The sequence below is a fragment of the Pan troglodytes genome, chromosome 17 (genome assembly GCF_028858775.2).
Source record: "Pan troglodytes isolate AG18354 chromosome 17, NHGRI_mPanTro3-v2.0_pri, whole genome shotgun sequence".
In the NCBI taxonomy this organism is placed as follows: domain Eukaryota; kingdom Metazoa; phylum Chordata; class Mammalia; order Primates; family Hominidae; genus Pan; species Pan troglodytes.
In genome coordinates, this window is record NC_072415.2 from 73,664,723 (window position 1) to 73,684,628 (window position 19,906).

General features: G+C 36.5%; 1 protein-coding gene across 1 annotated transcript; it reads right to left on the bottom strand.

Moving 5' to 3' along the window:
- Positions 1-11,006: 11,006 nt before the first annotated feature.
- SERPINB4 (serpin family B member 4) lies at positions 11,007-17,941 on the bottom strand. Its single transcript, XM_512165.7, is given in 10 exon segments — positions 11,007-11,498; positions 12,562-12,717; positions 13,011-13,081; positions 13,084-13,143; positions 14,238-14,355; positions 15,123-15,251; positions 16,528-16,584; positions 16,779-16,969; positions 17,575-17,735; positions 17,841-17,941. Coding segments are annotated over 8 exon segments (1,161 nt in total). The 5' UTR covers positions 16,944-16,969; positions 17,575-17,735; positions 17,841-17,941; the 3' UTR covers positions 11,007-11,093.
- Between the last annotated feature and the right edge of the window lie 1,965 nt (positions 17,942-19,906).

Genomic DNA, 19,906 nt, shown 5'->3' on the forward strand with positions numbered 1-19,906 from the left:
GGACTGAGTAACCAGACTTGCCCAAGGGACAGGCCAGATCTGGAAGCCCCAGGCTTAAGGCCTGTGTAACAGACCTATGGTCTAGAACTGTCCCTCTGGACTCCAGTGTTGGACTGGCTCCCATGAACCCAGGCTCCAGGATTGTCTTTGTGTATCTGAGTCCCAGGCTAGTCCTCAAGCCCCCAGGACCCAGGTTATCCTGTGAAGAATTATCCTCTAGCACACTCAGCCTCTAGGAAAGCACCAGAGGACACAAGGCCCATGCTAGTTTCTGTCACGCAAGGGTCCAGGCCAGCCACAGTGGCTCTAGGTACAAACAAGTGCTCATTATTCTGGACTTCAGACTAGCCTTAGTGAGCCCAGGCTCCATGCTGACCACAGCACCAGTATCCAGGCTGTTTCCTCTGTCCCAGGCTCCAGAAGACCCAGGGTCTAGGCTTACTCCAGGATATCAAGGGTCCAGGCCCACCTCAGTAGATTCCAGTGTGTGCAATACTTTGTGGACTGAGGCTCCAAGACCACTCCTGCAGACCCAGGCTTCAGGCCAGCTCCCATGGACCCAGGAACAAGACCTTCCCCAGTGGACTCAGGATCCAGGCCAAACTATGGGAACTCAAGGCTCAGATGTACCCACACAAATTGAGGCTCCAAGCCCAAACCAGTGGACCAAGGTGTCAGTCCCATCTCAGTGTTTGGCCATTCTTTGAAGACTCAAGCTCACAGACTATCCCAGTGCCAGGTTGGCTGGCCCTGGTGGACCCAGGCTTAGGCTGGCCCTGTGGCTGCAGGCTTCAGGCTTGTCCTCATGGACCTGGGCTCCAGGTAGATCTTTGGGGACTCAATCAACAGGTCAACCCCATTGAATCTAAACTTAAGGGCCAACTCTCAGGACTGAAGCAACAGACCAGACCACTCATTGACTCAGCACCAGGCCAGCCTTACTGAGGACTCCAGCAGCAAACCTGCCCAATGGGCTGCCCAGAATCTCTGAATGGAATAACTGGTGAAGGACTTTCCCAGAGAAAGCCAGTCTGCAAAGACTGGAAAATTATCTGCTTCTTCAAACATGCAGACATCCAGGTAAGACAACAACAAACATAAAAAACCAAGGAGACATAACACTACCAAAAGAACAAAATAACTTCCCAGTAGCTGACTCCAAAGAAATGAAGATAGAAGAACTGGCTGACAAATAATTCAAAATAAAAGTTTGAAAAAAAATCAAGGAACCTAAAGAAAGCACAGAAAAACAATCAATGAAAACAGAAAAACAATAAATGATGAAAATTGGAAATTTAACAGAGACTTAAATTATTAAAAAAAATCAAATTCTAGAGCTGAAAAATACAATGGGTAAAATAAAAATGCAGTAGAAAGCATCAACAGGAGAATTGATCAAACAGAAGAAAGAATCTGTAAACTTGACAGATTATTTGAAAATATACAGTCAGAGAAGAAGAAAAAAATAAAAGGAAGAAACAATGGTTACAGGGTTTATGGAAAAGTATAAAAATTCAATGTATAGAAGTTTCTGAAGAAGAAAGAAAAAGGAACAAAAAGCATATTTTAAGATATAATATCAAAAAACCTTCCAAATTTGGAGAAAAATGTAAGTATCTAGATATAAGAAGGTCAAAATTCTCCAGTCAGATTTAGTCCAAACAAAATTGATAGACTGCTAGTAAGACTAATAAAGAAAAAAAGAGAGAAGAATCAAATAGACGCAATAAAAAATGATAAAGGGGATATCACCACTGATCCCACAGAAATATAAACTACCATCAGATAATACTACAAACACCTCTACGCAAATAAACTAGAAAATCTAGAAGAAATGAATAAATGAAGGACCTCTTCAAGGAGAACTACAAACCACTGCTCAATGAAATAAAAGAGGATACAAAGAAATGGAAGAACATTCCATGCTCATGGGTAGGAAGAATCAATATCATGAAAATGGCCATACTGCCCAAGGTAATTTATAGATTCAATGCCATCCCCATCAAGCTACCAATGACTTTCTTCACAGAATTGGAAAAAACTACTTTAAAGTTCATATGGAACCAAAAAAGAGCCCGCATCGCCAAGTCAATCCTAAGCCAAAAGAACAAAGCTGGAGGTGTCACGCTACCTGACTTCAAACTATACTACAAGGCTACAGTAACCAACAGAGCATGGTACTGGTACCAAAACAGAGATATGGATCAATGGAACAGAACAGAGGCCTCAGAAATAACGCCGCATATCTACAACTATCTGATGATCTTTGACAAACCTGAGAAAAACAAGCAATGGGGAAAGGATTCCCTATTTAATAAATGGTGCTGGGAAAACTGGCTAGCCATATGTAGAAAGCTGAAACTGGATCCCTTCCTTACACCTTATACAAAAATTAATTCAAGATGGATTAAAGACTTAAACGTTAGACCTAAAACCATAAAAACCCTAGAAGAAAACCTAGGCATTACCATTGAGGGCATAGGCATGGGCAAGGACTTCGTGTCTAAAACACCAAAAGCAATGGCAACAAAAGCCAAAATTGACAAATGGGATCTAATTAAACTAAAGAGTGTCTGCACAGCAAAGGAAACTACCATCAGAGTGAACAGGCAACCTACAAAATGGGAGAAAATTTTCACAACCTACTCATCTGACAAAGGGCTAATAACTAGAATCTACAATGAACTCAAACAAATTTACAAGAAAAAAATGAACAACCCCATCAAAAAGTGGGAGAAGGACATGAACAGACACTTCTCAAAAGAAGACATTTATGCAGCCAAAAAACACATGAAAAAATGCTCATCATCACTGGCCATCAGAGAAATGCAAATCAAAACCACAATGAGATACCATCTCACACCAATTAGAATGGCAATCATTAAAAAGTCAGGAAACAACAGGTGCTGGAGAGGATGTGGAGAAATAGGAACACTTTTACACTGTTGGTGGGACTGTAAACTAGTTCAACCATTGTGGAAGTCAGTGTGGCAATTCCTCAGGGATCTAGAACTAGAAATACCATTTGACCCAGCCATCCCATTACTGGGTATATACCCAAAGTACTATAAATCATGCTGCTATAAAGACACATGCACACGTATGTTTACTGCGGCATTATTCACAATAGCAAAGACTTGGAACCAATCCAAATGTCCAACAATGATAGACTGGATTAAGAAAATGTGACACATATACACCATGGAATACTATGCAGCCATAAAAAATGATGAGTTCATGTCCTTTGTAGGGACATGGATGAAATTGGAAATCATCATTCTCAGTAAACTATCGCTAGGACAGAAAACCAAACACCGCATGTTCTCACTCATAGGTGGGAATTGAACAATGAGAACACATGAACACAGGAAGGGGAACATCACACTCTGGGGACTGTTGTGGGGTGGGGGGAGGGGAGAAGGGATAGCATTAGTAGATATACCTAATGCTAAATGACGAGTTAATGGGTGCAGCACACCAGCATGGCACATGTATACATATGTAACTAACCTGCACATTGTGCGCATGTACCCTAAAACTTAAAGTATAATAATAATTATAAAAAGAAGAAAACCCCCTAATTATTCAAAAATTCTAATGATAGTTGAGAAGAAAACAATAATTACAAATAAAGGAAAAAAAGTAATAAAAAAAGATTTAGTCCAAACAAATCTACAAAAGGACATAATATAATCAAACTGTCAAAAATAAAAAGAGAGAATAGTGAAAGTAGCTGGAAAAAATAAGGGATTAACAAAAAGAGAGTTCTAATAAGTCCTCAGAGGGTTCATAGCCAAGATCTTAGAGGCCAGAGAGAGTGAGATAATATATTCAAAGTACTGAAAGATTAAAAACTGCCAAATAAGAATACCAAATATGACAATGCTATCCTTGAAAAATGGAGGGATAAAAAATTTTCCAGACAAAGAAAAACTGAGGGAGTTCATTATGAGCAGACATATCTTATAGGAATTGCTAAAGGGAATTAATTATTCAATGTGAGAGAAAAAGATGCTAATGGGCAGCACAAAATATATGAAAGTATAAAACTCACTAGTAAAAAATAATAACTACAATAATTTGTTAAGGAATATACAACATAAAAAGATGTAAATTATGACATCAAATATTTAAAATGTGGTGGGGACATAGATTAAAAGTGCAGAGGTTTTCAATGCAGTCAAAGTTAAACTGTTATCAGCTTAAAATAGCCTAACGTAAATATAAAATATTTTCTATAATCCTCATTGTAAATACAAAGCAAAAACTTAGAGTAGATACACAAAGGAAAAAAAGTAAAGAATCAATGCATGTGACTACAGAAAATCATTCACAAAGGAAGACAGCAAAAGAGGAAGAAAGGAATGAAAGATCTACAAACAACTGAAAACCAATTAACAGAATAGTGGTAATAAGTCTTTATTGATTAATAGTTACCTTGAATATAAATGGATTACATTTTCTAATCATAGACATAGATTGACTGAATGGATAAAAATAAACAAGATCTAACTATATGCTGTCTACAAGAGACTCACCTCATCTTTAAGGACATAGACTGAAAGTGAAGGGATGGGGAAAGTTATTGCATGCAAATGGAAACCAAAAGAGAGCATGAAGAGCTATACTTATATCACATAAAATAGGCTTTGAGTCAAAAACTGTAAGAAGAGATGAGGAACGTTATTCTATAATGATAAAAGGATCAATTTATGAAGAAGATATAACAATTATAAACATATGCATCCAATGTCAGAGCACCTAAATATATAAATATGAACAAATCTGAAGGGAGAGATAGACAGTAATACAATAATATTAGAAGACTTCAGTACCCCACTTTCCTCCATACAGAAAATCAATAAGGAAACAGAATTAAACTAAATCTTAGATCAAATGGACCATTCAGAACATCCCATCCTCCAGTTACAGAATACATATTTTTCTCAGGCATAGAAATTTGAGAACATTGAAATCATAGTAAGTATCTTTACCAACCACAATACTTGAAACTGTAATTCAGTAACAGGAGGAATTTTGGAAAATGCTCAAATATTTTAAAATTAACCGACATACTCCTAAACACTCAAGAGATCAATGAAAAAAATTTATTAAGAAGTATGTTGAGGCAAACAAAAATAGAAAAAAAAATAACAAAACTAATGTATGGGATGCATATAAAAAGCACTTCTAAGAGTAATTTTTCTTTTTGAGACAGGGTCTCACTTTGTCACCCAGGCTGAAGTGTAGTAGCACAATTATGGCTCACTGCAGCCTCAGCTTCCAGGGATTAAGGAATTTTCTCACCTCAGCCTCCTAAGTAGCTGGAACCACAGGTGTACACCACCAAGCCTAGCTACTTTTTCATTTTTTCTGTGTAGAGATGGGGTTTCCCTATGTTGCCTGGACTGGTCTTGAACTCCTGGGTACAAGCAATCCTCTCATTTTGGCCTCTCAAAGTGCTGGGATTACAGGCATAAGCCATTGCACTTGGCCAAGAGTGAATTTTATAGCAATAAACACCTACATCAAAGAAGAAGAAAGCTCTCAAATAAACACCCTAATGTAATATCGCAAAGAACTAAAAAGACAAGAACAAAGCTAAGCCCAAAATTAATAGAAGGAAGGAAATAATAATAATCAGAGCAGAAATAAATGAAATGAGATTAGAAAACAATAGAAAAGATCAACAAAAGTAAGAATTGCTTTTAAAAAATTATACACAAATGATAAACCTTTAAAGGCTTAGAAAAAAGTGGAAAGATGCAAATAAAATCAGAAATGAAAGAGATTTTACAATTGATATCACAGAAATACAATGCATCATAAAATACTGCTAAGACCAATTATAGACCAACAAATTGGATAACGTAGAAAAAAATTGATAAATTTCTAGATACATATAATCTACCAGGATAAATCTACAATGAAGAAACAGAAAATCTGAACAGACCAATGGTGAGTTAGGAGATTGAATTAGTAATAACAATTCTTTTATCAAAGAAAAGCCCAGAACCCAGTGGCTCTACAGCTGAATTCTACCAAATATATAAGGAAGGACTACTACCAATTCTTCTCATACTTCCAAAAAAACTGAAGTGGAGGAAATACTTTCAAACTCATTTTAGGAGGCCAGGATATGGAAATACTAAAGCCACACAAGACCACTACAAGAAAAAACATTATAGATGAATATCCTTGATGAGCATAGATGCAAAAATCCTCAAAAATTACTAGCAGACTGAATTCAATAGCACATGTAGTTGATCAATTGACATAATGAAATAGGATTTATCACAGGGATGCAAGGATGGTTTAATATATGAAAATCCATAAATATGATAAATTTTATTATCAGAATAAAGGACAATGATATGATTATCTCAAGAGATGCAGAAAAAGCGTTTGAATAAATTCAACCTGCTTTCATGATAAAATTTCTCAATAAATTAGGTACAGGACTGTATTTTAACATAATAAAAGCCATCTATGACCAACCCACAGCTAAAATCATATTCAATTATGAAAATTTAAAACTTTTCCTCTAAGAATAAGACAAAAATGCCCACTCTTTTATTCAGTTTGGTACTAGAATTCCTAGTCAGAGCAATTATGCAATAGAAAAACGTAAAAGCCTTCAAAATCAGAAAGAAACAACTTAAATAGTCTCATTTGCAAGTGACATGATCTTTTATATAGAAAACCCTAAAGATTCCACAAAAAATCTGTCAGAACTAATGACTTCAGTATAGTTGCAGAATACAAAATCAACATACAAAGTATTAGTAGTGCTTCTATGTACTTACAAGCAACCACCTGAAAAAGAAATCGAGGAAACGATTTCATTTACAATAGTTCAAAATATACTTAGGAATGAATTTAACTAAGGATGTGAAAGGCCTGTACACCGAAAATTATAAGACATTGATAAAAATTGAGGTAGACAGAAAGCAATGGAAGGATGTATCATTTTCATGGATTGGAAGAATTAATATTGTTAAAATATTCATACTTCCCAAATTTATCTATGGTTTCAATTCAATACCTACCAAAATTTCTTAAAAAATCCTAAAATATGTATAGAACCACAAAAAACCTAGAATAGTCAAGCAATTTTGAACAAAGAGAACAAAGCAGGAGGCATCACCCTACTTAACTTCAAAATATCTTAAGAATCAATATTAATCAAAATGGCATGGTACTGGCATAAAAACAGGCACATAAAGAAGTAGAAGAGAATACAGTCCAGAAACAGATCCAGATATTTATGGCCAAATAGTTTTTAACAAAGGGCCAAGAACATTTAATGGGAAAGGACAGTCTCTTTAATAAATTGTTTTAAGAAACCACATACACATGCAGAAAAATGAAATTAGAACCATATCTTACACCATATAAAAAATCAATTCCAAATAGATTACAGGTAAGACTTAAAACTGTAAAACAACTAGTAGAAAACATAGGTGAAAAGTTTCATGATATTGGTTTGGGCAATAATTTTTTGGTTATGAAATCAAAGGCAACAAAAGCTAAATTAGACAAATGAGACCATATCGAATTAAAAAGCTTCTGCACAAATGAGAATCACCAGAGTGAAGAGACAAATGGGAGAAAATGTCTGTAAAGCATACATCTGAAAACAGATTAATATCCAAAATATATAAGGAACTGAAAAACTGAATAACAATAAAACAAATAACCCAATTAAAAATAGGCCAACGATCTGAATAGACATTTGTCAATAGAAAACATGAAATATCAATAATCATTTGAGAAATGCCAACTAAAACCACAATGAGCTATCACCTCACTCCTGTTAGAATGGCTTTTTGTCAAAAACGCAAATGATAACAAGTGTTGACAAGAACGTTGCAGAAAAAGGCTTATTTTACTCTGTTGGTTGGATTATAAATTAGTACAGACATTATGGAAAACATCATTAAGATTCTTCAGAAAATTAAATACAGTACTGCCATATGATTTAGCAATTCCAGTTTTGAGTATATTTCCAAAGGAAATAAAAGCAGTTACGTTGAACAGATATCTTTATTCCTACATTCATTGCAGCATTATTCACAATAATCAAAATACGGAATCAACCCATCTATGTAATAATGAATGACTGGATGAGGAAAACGTGCTATATACATGCACAGTAGAAAACTTACTATTCAGCCTTTAAAAGGAAGAAAACTCTGTCATTTATGACAGCATGGTAAACCTGGAGAACATTATGTTGAGTGAAATAAGCCATGCAGAGAAAGACAAATATTGCATGATCTCTCTTATATGTGGAATCTAGAAAAGTTGAACTCATATAAATAAAGAGTAAAATGGTGGTTACCAGGAGCCGGGGTGTGAGAGGGAGTTGAGGAGATGTTGGACAAAGGATACAAATTTCAGTTAAACAGGAGACATGAGTTCAGAAGGTCTATTTTACAACATGGTGACTATAGTTAATGCATTTTATTTTTGAAAATTGCTTTGCAGTGTTCTTACCACAAAAAATTATGTGAGGTAATGTATATATAAATTAGCTCTACTGACTCATTCCACTATGTATACATATTTCAAAACAACATGTTTTACAACATAAATGTATACAGTTTTTATTAATTAAAAATACATTTAAAAACAACATTTAATGAAGAAGATTTTTTCACCTAAAGATGTGTGTTTTGGACAATTCTCTTTTTCCTCTTTTGAGTCAACTTTATAGAGGCATAATTAATTAAAATAAAATGTAAGTGTGTAGTTCAGTGATTTAAGACTGTTTTCCAACATGGTTGCACCTTTTGTATTTCCATCAGCAGTTTGTGAGAGTTCCAGTTGCTTCACTTTCTTTTCAAAACTTGCAATGGCCCAGTATTATGAGTTTTAATTTTGACCATCATAATTGGTACAAAGTGGTATTCCATGAGGAGGAGTTTTGAAAGCACTTAAATTTTGCATTTCTTATGAAACTTTTAATTTAGTCATTTATTTTATATCAGCAGGGACTCATATTCTGTTTTATTCAATGGATTTTAATTTATTATTTAAAAAATCAAGACAAAAAATTTGGCTTTCCCTTCGGTGTCTCTTGCAGATGGCTACAATGCAGGGGCAACTGGTGTTCTGGTGGGCCTAGAATGTATGTAAATATTTCAATTCTCCTAACAAAATATCAACTATGCCCTCTCCTCTATAAGAATCTAACGCTTATGAGCTTTGTCTTAACATTTTCATTATTAAAAAGTACCTTCTTTTAAACCCAGAAAAATTAATAATAGTTGAAAGATATGGTCTAAAGTGATTCTAACAATCAGTTCTTCAAAACTATCCACTCTACCATTTTCAGCTTCATTGAATCATTAGAAATTAATCCTCACCTATTGGACAGAATTTGAGCTTTATAATTCCTTACAATTTATCATTTTAAAGTATATTTCAAAATCATAGGTCCTGGCCCAAACTTCTGACCTCTTCATCTTCCTCATAAACTCAATACCATCCTTATTTGACCTCAGTAAGTATTGTAATGCACATGTGTTCTTCAAGACTATTACATCCTTCTTTGCTTTCTTTCCCCAGCTCCATTCACTGAACAGATTGTTCAGGTTATACACTCTCTGGCTAGTCTGTCAATTCCCTCAACAACTTGACCAAGTCTCATAGTTGAGTGGTGAAACATTTGTTTCCTCTGCCTTCATCTTGGACTGCTGAATCTTGCTGAAGAAAACTTCAACCTTGTTCAAATTCTCTCAAACTTATGTTTTATGAAACCAGGTGGGATTCAGTACTGACTGGGAAGAATCTATGGGAGTAAATATGGAACCCCAAGAAAAGCTACTTTCTGGAAAATAAAAATGATCAATTCCTGATCTTTACACATGCTGATATACTTCAAGGTCAATTCTAGATTCTTCTTTCTTCTAACTTTATCCTTTCTCCCTAGTATCTTATTTTTGCTTTTAGCTACAACTACCATATTTATCCCAATGACTCTGAAGTATTTATATTGAATATCACAAATTTAGAGCTTCAGATCATATTCTGTTTCTGAGATTTAGACTAATATCTTCAAGTGCCTGCCAGGCAAATCCATTTGAATATTAAAAGTACCTCAATTCATCAAGTACAAATTTAAACCCAAAGTCTTTTTTTCTCTCAGAAACAAGATATTCTTCTATCCATCCAGTCAGATAGGTCAGCAACTGAGATGTCTTTCTGTAACTATTATTTCCTAAATAATTCCCCCAGGCTGTTTCTTTCTCTCCATTTCTACTCCCAATACTCTAATGACTTCCTAATTTATATATGGTAACCACACTGTTGTTTCCTCGCATCCATTGATATCAGCGTAGCCAGAGATGTATTTTCTAGATGTGGATATGATAATTTTATGCCCCTCTTTGACAAACAACCATCAAAGCCTGTAATGAGTTTCTTATCCCTTTAGCATAAAATAGGAAGTTCCTAATGTGGTTTACAAGGCTCCTCCTGTTCTGGGATATGCCTTCTACTCCAGGCTCATCATGAACTACTCTGTTTTTAATTTTCCTTTATATATGATTAATATATCTCTAAATTATCTTTCCTATGTGTAACTGGACACTTCCCCTTTCCAGAAAGAAAAAAGGTAAAGCAAAAATGATTTTATGTCACTATTTTATTGATGATGTGTTTTATAGAATCACAAAATTTAGAAACAGAAGAAGGATTTAGGTATCACCTAAATTCAAAGAAATGTGTGTTTCTAGGTTGCTAAATTCAAAGAAAACGTATGATTTGGTTTGGTTCATTTAAAACAGGTCACAAACAGAATTATATTTCAAATTTAGAAGATACGGTATTAAATGATTCGTCTTATCTTGGACATTTTTCCTCAAGGGAAATTTTTCTGGGAGAAAAAGTACATTTATATGTGGGCTTATTAAGAGAAAGAGAGAAAGGCATGCTATTTTAATCATTAAATTCTTGATGATGACTATCATCATCAAGATGAGATAGAAAAGAAATATGAGCCAAGAGAATCTGTTGTTGCCAGCAATCAGTTTACCAGAACATCTCTAGGTGAACATTTTCTAAATGGAGTGACAGACTAATTGCATCTACGGGGATGAGAATCTGCCATAGAAGAGGATGCTGTTGGTCTTATTTTGCCTTATGAAGAATAGGAAAGGGTGATTACAACGGAACTCTTCATTAGTTGAAGGAGATGATAATTCGACTACTACTACAGCGGTGGCAGCTGCAGCTTCCGCTCCCTCCTCAGTGACCTCCACAAAGGCCTTGTGTAGGACTTTAGATACCGAGAGACCGCGGCTCCCAGTCATGCCTGAGAGGTCTGCATCCCCATTGAAGATATTCACCATTCCCATGGTTCTCAACGTGTCCTTGAGGTCATAGCTCTCTTCCATTTTGAACCGAGGTAAGTGTAAATCGACATGTGTCTCTCTCATATTCTGCAAACTTGTCCATTCCATCAATTTCTCAGCAGTGAGTTTCTCTTCAAGCTATACAAATGGAAAAAAGAAACTGATATGACTAACTGTCGATCTCTAATACACCTTAACAATGAATTGACTATGTGGAGATTCGTTATTTTGGCAATAAATGTGAAATACAGAAGGTTCACTTTAATAGATAATATTACTCTAATAGGTAAAATACGAGTCCTGAATATATAAATACATTGGGTTATATTTGTATATGTATATACATGTATGTAAAAACAGAATCATGTTTTTATGTATATGTATATGTGTACATATGTATGTATACAACTGTATGATACACATGTAAAATATGATTACATTATTTTGTACACAATGAACTGTATGTATCACTATTTCTTGTGCCAACAGCCTACTACATGTGTCAGTTTTTAATAGGCTCATCTTATTTTTCTGTATACATTATTTAGTACACATTGCAATTATTAAATTGTAATTCCGTAAATTCCTAAATTTCTATTCCCTTTTCTACTCGGCGTATTTGTAAACTTTCCTCACATTGGTATATATTTCTCCCAGTCAAGTTTAAATTGCTGCATAATAATATCATCAAATTGATATCCAATGCATGTAACTCTAATAAATTAATCATTAACTAAGCCATAGATGGAATTAAATCATAGATGGGAATTGAACAATGAGAACACTTGGACACAGGAAGGGTAACATCACACTCTGAGGACTGTTGTGGGGTGGGGGGAGGGGGGAGGGATAGCATTAGGAGATATACCTAATGCTAAATGATGAGTTAATGGGTGCAGCACACCAGCATGGCACATGTATACATATGTAACTAACCTGCACATTGTGCACATGTACCCTAAAGCTTAAAGTATTATAATAATAATAATAAAAAACAAACAAACAAACAAAAACTAAGCCTTCAGTTTGTGTCAGGCCCTATGCTCAAATATTTGTAATATGAAGGTGAGTCATCATTCCTCATTTAGAATTTTTCATCATTTTGAGGCAACTCGGTCATAAGCTTTTACCTTGTTTAAACTTGGTATCTTTGGAAAAATGTCCGGCAGTAGAAGGAAGAGTTGTAGATGCAAGTTCTTACCTTCTGCAGACCATCGATTTCATTTGGCAGCAGCACAATCATGCTTAGATCTTTGCCTTTGTATGGTATTTCCAGGACCTTGGCCTGTACATCCTCCAGCAAGGCAAAATTAAAGGAATTGTATTGCCTCATCATCTGTACAGATTTGTATGTATTCTGCAATAAATCAATGTGTCCAACAAATAACACGTGAAACACAAGACAAAAAAGATAATATTATTGAGATAGCAACACATCCTTCTTCTTCTAAGAAATAACCCAGGAATTCCATGAGTTAGAAAAAATAGTTTTTCAGGTATTCCTAACTAAATAAAATTATAAGAGTAAAACAACAAAATAACAGACATGAACAATTTTTATTTTTTACTTATCATGTTACATTCCATCAGAAATGTTTAACATTCCATGTATTAACATATTACACTATATAAATAAAATATAGACAATACCTTGTTTGGCCAAAATTTTTCCTCTTTAGTGTTTTCTTTTTTAAATTTATTCTCCCACTGCCCTTTGAATTCACAAGAACCAGTGTCGTATCGTTGCCAATAGTCCCATCAGGAAATAGGTTTTTAATTTTTTCTGCAAGGGAAAGAATAAAAGAGTCTTTTACACATGGTACAAATGGCTTGTCTGGAAGATGCTTTGCAAATGTTCGTGACTGATCATTAATTATTCACCCAAATCCCTACTTGAGACTCACTGACTTTGATCTTTGAATTATTAGACTCACTGACCAATGGTTCACCAGATGCAGCTTTCTTCAAGGCTCCAGTCGTATAAAGTTACCCCTGATGGAGACATCACTTCTTGTGATAGAGAAGGAGTTCATGTTCTCTGTGTATGAATGACTCCAATCATCTGATTTGGAATACTGATAAACTGATTTTGTCTACTCTTCCAACATGTGTCTTTCCTTTCTCCCTCCCTCCTTTTCCTACTTTTTTTTTTTTTAACTACGGAGTCCCCATTCAGAGGAAGTAGGCCCTGATTGCATTTTAGGAAGAGTGACTTGAGCTCTGTAATATGAAATGCATGTCCTGTGCTGTCAGACACTACTTCCGGGTTATCTTCCTATTCACTCTCATGTTGAGTTGCTGTAAGTTTGGCCTGTAATGAGAGGTGGGAGGTAAGAAAGATGTCTGTAGAATGGAGACTTTGTCAAGCTCTTTGCCCTTGATGGGGAAGAGAGCTGTGATAATCCCTGCAGAACACGTGGCTACAGATGGGATCCAGGCAGCTCCAGCTCAGAGACAAAAGGGTGATTTACCAGAGAGCTGCTTGTTTCCCCATTAGTAAAGGAGACGAGAGACGCTTTCTAATGTTTTCTATTAAATATTCATCATAAAAATTTGAGTCTGATTTAAAGTAAAGGATATGATCTCAAAACAGGCCTGCGCGGAGACAGGGGATCCACAAAGCTATTGGCATGCAGGGCCATAAGCAAATAATTCTCCAGATGTGTTTCCATCTAATTGGCTTCCTGTGATTTCCTCCTTGGCTCCCCTAGGCTCTCTTCATATTCATTTGGACAAATCCTTCATCTGGAGTGCCCTCTTCAGCCCTCCCTGCAAACCCATCTCAATCCCCACACCTGGTCCCCCATGCAGTGTCAAGCACAAGGCTCACTCGCATAGGTTTCTCAAAGGTGTTTCTATAATGGGTGGCTCTCCTACCATTCGTTTGACTTTCCACCCAGGAGTTAATCTTCTTTCGACTTTCTTCTGAAGCATTTGCAAAATCAGCAGATTCCACACTGGTCTGGTAAAATTTCTTGATGGCATCTAAATATTCCTTTGAGATATGAAGGAAGAAGTAGGAATTAGGAGTAATTTATGTAACTATATATTACCAAACTTACTTATTTGTAACAACAGTAAGCTGAATCCAGACCCTGAATAAATGCAGTATCTCCTGTCCACGGATATTTTTATACAGGTGTCATGTAGGCAATGCAAAAGGGGAATGTGGGCTGGCACAAGAAAGAGGTCACTGAAGGTCAATATCATCTTGCAAAAGGCAGAAGCAGAAGAGGTTGTGGTTTGCAAACTGCAGAGCAGGCTTCTCTGAAGGAGATTCATTGCTTCTCAGACTTCTCTCCAGTAATTTTAACCATGATGTTTCTGACCTTTGTTTTTGTCTTTCATCCTGTGCATTCAATATTTCCTGGTACTTCCTCAACTATTCTCAGGAACTCACCCAAGCCTGCCCATTCCAATAATATCCCATTAGTCATACATTTCCCACCAAGATGTATGCTATGTGACTGAGTCAGTGCCAGTTTATCGATGGTGTCTTATTACTTATTACTCTTACTCACTCTATTACCCAGCCTCCTCTTTTCTCACAAGATTATCCCTAAATCCACACTTCAGTGATGTATTGTTGGGGTCTGGGACACTCCAGTGGGGGAGAGTTGTGGAAACGGAGCTAATGCACTCTGAGTAAATGCTCTCCACCTGGGTCGGCCAGGCACATCTGCCTTACTTTCTTCCATTTGGCCACTCAGAGACACAGACATCAGGCTGCAGATGAAATGTGGGTAGGCCAGGTGAAATTACCTGTAAAAACTGATACGTCTTTTCTCCGAAGAGCTTGTTGGCGATCTTCAGCTCATATGCATCAGTGGATTTGTTGAATTCAGTCAGAAGCTTTTGAAACTGGTGATGAACATTTCCTGACCTATCAACCTTCAAACGTCAAAAAAGGAGATCATTCAATTGCTGTATCAATGTAAATACTAAACCCATGCTAAGTCTGTTAGATCAGTCCCTAGTGGCTGGTAGTCTCAATGAGGACCTTTGATCTCATTCCCTGATACTTGGTGTATTTCACCTCAAATACCCTTCAAAATCCACCTTATATTTGACTTCTTCCAGAAAATTCTTCTTGCTCTAATGTACTGCAATCTTTTCTCTTCTGAACTAAAGATGCAGCGCTGTCTACCACTAGATTTTCTCCTTGTTGGTTTAAAGGGTTAGGTTTAGCTTCCCAGTTAAACTCTCAGCTCCTTATGGGCAAGGACCATATTTCACTTCTAACAGTCAGCAAGAATACGAGTATGTTGAAGGTTGGATATTTTAAATAGATTATGCCAGGAAGCCCTGTTATACCTGTTGGTGGTATCATCTTGTAAGACACATTGACTGATCTGTGGCTCTTTCCTCATGATGGTCATTCTCTGCACGTAAGAAGAGTGTGTGCCAGGTACATGGCTAAGGACTTTACATGGGTAACTCTAAGTCTTTAGTTCAATTCAGATGAACACAAGAAAGCTCAGAGAATGGGGAAAAAAACCCTGTTTATAGAGACATAAATTAGAAGTGCCAAGTTTTGAACCTAAGCCTGTTTAAATCTAGAACTTTCTACCTTCCAGCAAAGCATTTTGCACTATTAAGGCTCTAAACCAATATATTCCATAGCAATCATTGTCCAAAATATAGTTGGACTTGTGCTTATTCCTCTGAATCTCATTAGTGACTCAATTAAAATTAAATTATTTTCACATTATTATGATTAGTATAATTATAGCTACTTTATAATAATAATAACATTTATTATGACATTTTATGGGCAAGGCACTGTTGTAAACATTTGCATGTATTTGCATGTATTGAGTAAGATTTTTTCTTACCCTTAGTTTTCTGGGATGAGGTCACTGGGACTCCGAGCAGTTGTGTCCTCCTGCTCTTATTCATCATTTGTGAAGAGCAAAGCTGGAGTCTGAACCCAGCCTATCCTGATGCAGACCTATGCTCTGGAGTACAGTGCTGACTGTCTTTTAGTAATGCAGAAATGAGGAATAATAATTATGTGCCATGAAATGCCAACCCACTCTGTATGTCTCAATCTTTGTGTCCAAGATTTTACCTAAAAATGGCCTTTTCTTAGTTTCTGTGAAGTTCCAGGTTTAAACTATGACCTGTTCAGGGATCTAAAGCTGAACCATAGTGCTCTGTGACTCACGTGATATGTTGCAGCTTTTTCTGTGGTGTTCTCTGTGACTTGATCAAAGTGAAGAACCTGGAAGAGACATGAAGCGGGACAAGAAAACTTTACTCAAAAGATCTGTTTAAGTAGTGGTCTCACAGTTATGGGAATTCCTGCTCAGTCCCCTGTGCTACCCATCAGGCCACCACATCTATTACCATCTGCGTGCTAGCCGACGGAACCAGAGAAAAACTGCAACAGGACAACGTAATGATGCTGATAGCTACCTTCTTAATCTGTTGTGCAGTGTTGTCTTTGGCTCCTAAGAGGACCATCCCTAATGCTGATGTGATGCTGATAGGGGAATAGAAGATGTTGTTCTTTTTTGATTTTCTGAACTGTTGGAACAGATCGAACATGAACTTGGTGTTGGCTTCACTGAGTGAATTCATGGTGAACTCGATGTGATCTGGAACTCCTGGAAAAGCATCAGATTCCTGTCAGAATGACTTTAATAAATGGAATGGTATTTTGTAGTACAATTTACTTAAAGAAATGGTATATCTGTGTTGTGAGATTTTGAAATTTGAAGTTTTTCTCTTATTTTTAACGTTTCAATCTTTCTACAATGTGCATATATTAAATATATTAATGTCCTAATTAGAAGGCTTACAAAACTACGTTTTTAAAGACTATTGTAAATAAGTAATCGACCCTCTTTATCTTTCTTTCATTGCTGGTTACACTAGAGCTAGGTAGGAAGGCTTTACAATGAATGCTAACAGGAGACCTCTGCGGATCACATCCAACCAACTTTTAAGATGGGTCCCTGACGTCTCCTTCAAGACTCTCTGGCTGCAAGGCACTCTCCCTCTGTGTTCCTGAAAGTGCCTTGATTTACTTGGAACTAAGCAATTTAGATAAAGGATAAATCAGATGAAATAGGTATTTTAATTTTGCTCTGGCAGAATAAGTAAAATATAATCAGACAGAATGCAGGAAATGCATGATATAGAACACAGTATCATTATTATTCTCAAAAATAATTCATGTTATTAAGCTGGAGAGGCTTGAAGCACTTACCTGTGTTCCTAGAGGAAGCAGAGGTGGGCAGAGAGGCTGTGTGTGTCTGTGGAATGAAGGGTGAGATCCTGAATTTATGCCTCTCCTCTTGCTGCCTCTCCCTCTGTGGTTAGTATTTGAAGTTACTCAACTTTAGATTTCACAAGCAGGCTAACACTCACCTTTATGAATAGGAAAATTTATGACAAAGGACAGGATTACAGCTCTACCATTGTACCTCCTTTTTAATCTATAGGGAAAAAATAAGAATGCAAATCAGCAGTCACCGGCTCATGTGAAATACATGTAGGTGCCTTTCTAATGCCAATGAGATTAAGTTTAGAATTCCAATTTCCTCTCATTTGTTTCAACTCCATCCCTTTGTATTCTACTCCAGCTGTAAACCAAAACCAAAACCAAACAAACAAAAACCCCACCATTCTTTTCTTGGATTTTGCATTGTCTTTTAGGCATACTTTGAATACCAAAGAACTAAAAAGCTTACATTTCCTGTTTTTCAGTTCTGATAGTTTTTGTCATCCTATGAATTTCATTAGTAATTTTTCTGTATAACAAGGAATATAGTGCTAATTCTAAGTCCAAAGAGATACTGAAGAAGTGTACTTCAGTATCTCATAGCATACTATGGAGAACAGGATTCTATTGCCTTCTCCTGAGTGCTCAGCCTTGGCAGTGATCCTACCAATCACTTCCCATGCCCCTTACAACCATCCCAGATGGTTTTCTGTTGCATAGGGTCAGTGAGAAAGTTATCTGCCTTGCTGAGTGATATGGTTTGGCTGTGTTCCCACCCAAATCTCAACTTGAATTGTATCTACCAGAATTTCCACAGGTTATTGGAGGGACCCATGTAGAGGTAATTGAATCATGGGGGCCGGTCTTTCTTGCACTATTCTCATGATAGTTAATAAGTCTCAGGAGATCCGATGGGTTTATCAGGGGTTTCTTCTTTTGCTTCTTCCTCATTTTCTCTTGCAGCCACCATGTAAGAATAACTTTTGCCTCCCACCATGATTCTGAGGCCTCCCCAATCACGTGGAACTCTAAGCCCAATTAAACCTCTTTTTCTTGCCAGTCTCAGGTATGTTTTTATCAGCAGCATGAAAACAGACTAACACATTGAGTTAACATGCTGACACTGAGAAGAGCAATTGAAACAGACAGGGACCATTTTGAATGGCAGCTTTCTAATTTTTCATTTAAAAACGAAGCCGAAAAATAAATTGCTTGACCTGTCAGGATCACAACATTTCTCAATGGTCCTTCCGTTTAGCACCTGGCTTCAGACTCATTCCAGTGTTTCCCCTGGAATATCTTGTAATCTGAAGAATGTCTGTGGCCAGGGAGAGGGGTTGTTGTCCAAGGCCATTTAATCCAATATCTCCCTGACAACCAGAGTGGGGGGCTGTTTGTTTTGTGGACCCCCTTTTTATTAACATATAATTTATATACCACAAATTCAACTGTACAATTCAATGATTTTATTATATTCACAAAGTTGTGCTATCACCATCATGATCTCATTCCACAACAATTTCACTACCTCCAAAAGAAATCTTGTACTTCATTCTTCCCTTTCTGGAGACCATGGAAACCAAGAATCTACCTCCTGTTTCTATGGATTTGCCAATTCTAAACATTTCATGTAAATGGAATCATACAGTACGTCCTTTTGTGACTGGCTTCTTTAATCTAGTGTTATTTTCAAGATTTGTCCACATCGTTGCACGGATCAGTACATCATTCCTTTTTGTGGTCGAATAATATTCCATTCTATGAATAGACCAGATTTTCTTTAATCATAAGTTGATGGACATTTGTGTTGTTTACATCCTTTTACTATTATGAATAATGATGTTGTGACCTTGCATGTACATTTTTTTGCATGGCATATGTTTTCATTTCTTTTGAGTATAAACCTATGAATGAAATCGCTGGGTCATATGGTAAATCTAGGTTAACATTTTGAGGAAATGCCAGACTCTTCTCCATAGAATTCTGCACAAGTGTGCATTCCAACCGACCGTGAATAGAGTTCTGATTTCTCCACATTCTCCCCAACACTTGGTATTGTCATGGGCTCTTTTTAACACCAGCCGTGAGATTGTTTTCTCAGCACATCACAAAGTCAAGGGAGATTTATCTACAACAAGGTGCCAGAAACACATAGGCTGAAAGTAGGGGCTGGATGGGAGAAAGGAAGCTATGTTTTCAATCTGAAAGTTTCTCACCTGCCTGTTTCCGTGAGCCCCAAGACATGCTCTTCTTAGGTCGCCTGTATCAATATATATGTTTTGAGTCTCTGAATGAGTTTAGGAGGTATAAGTTTCCT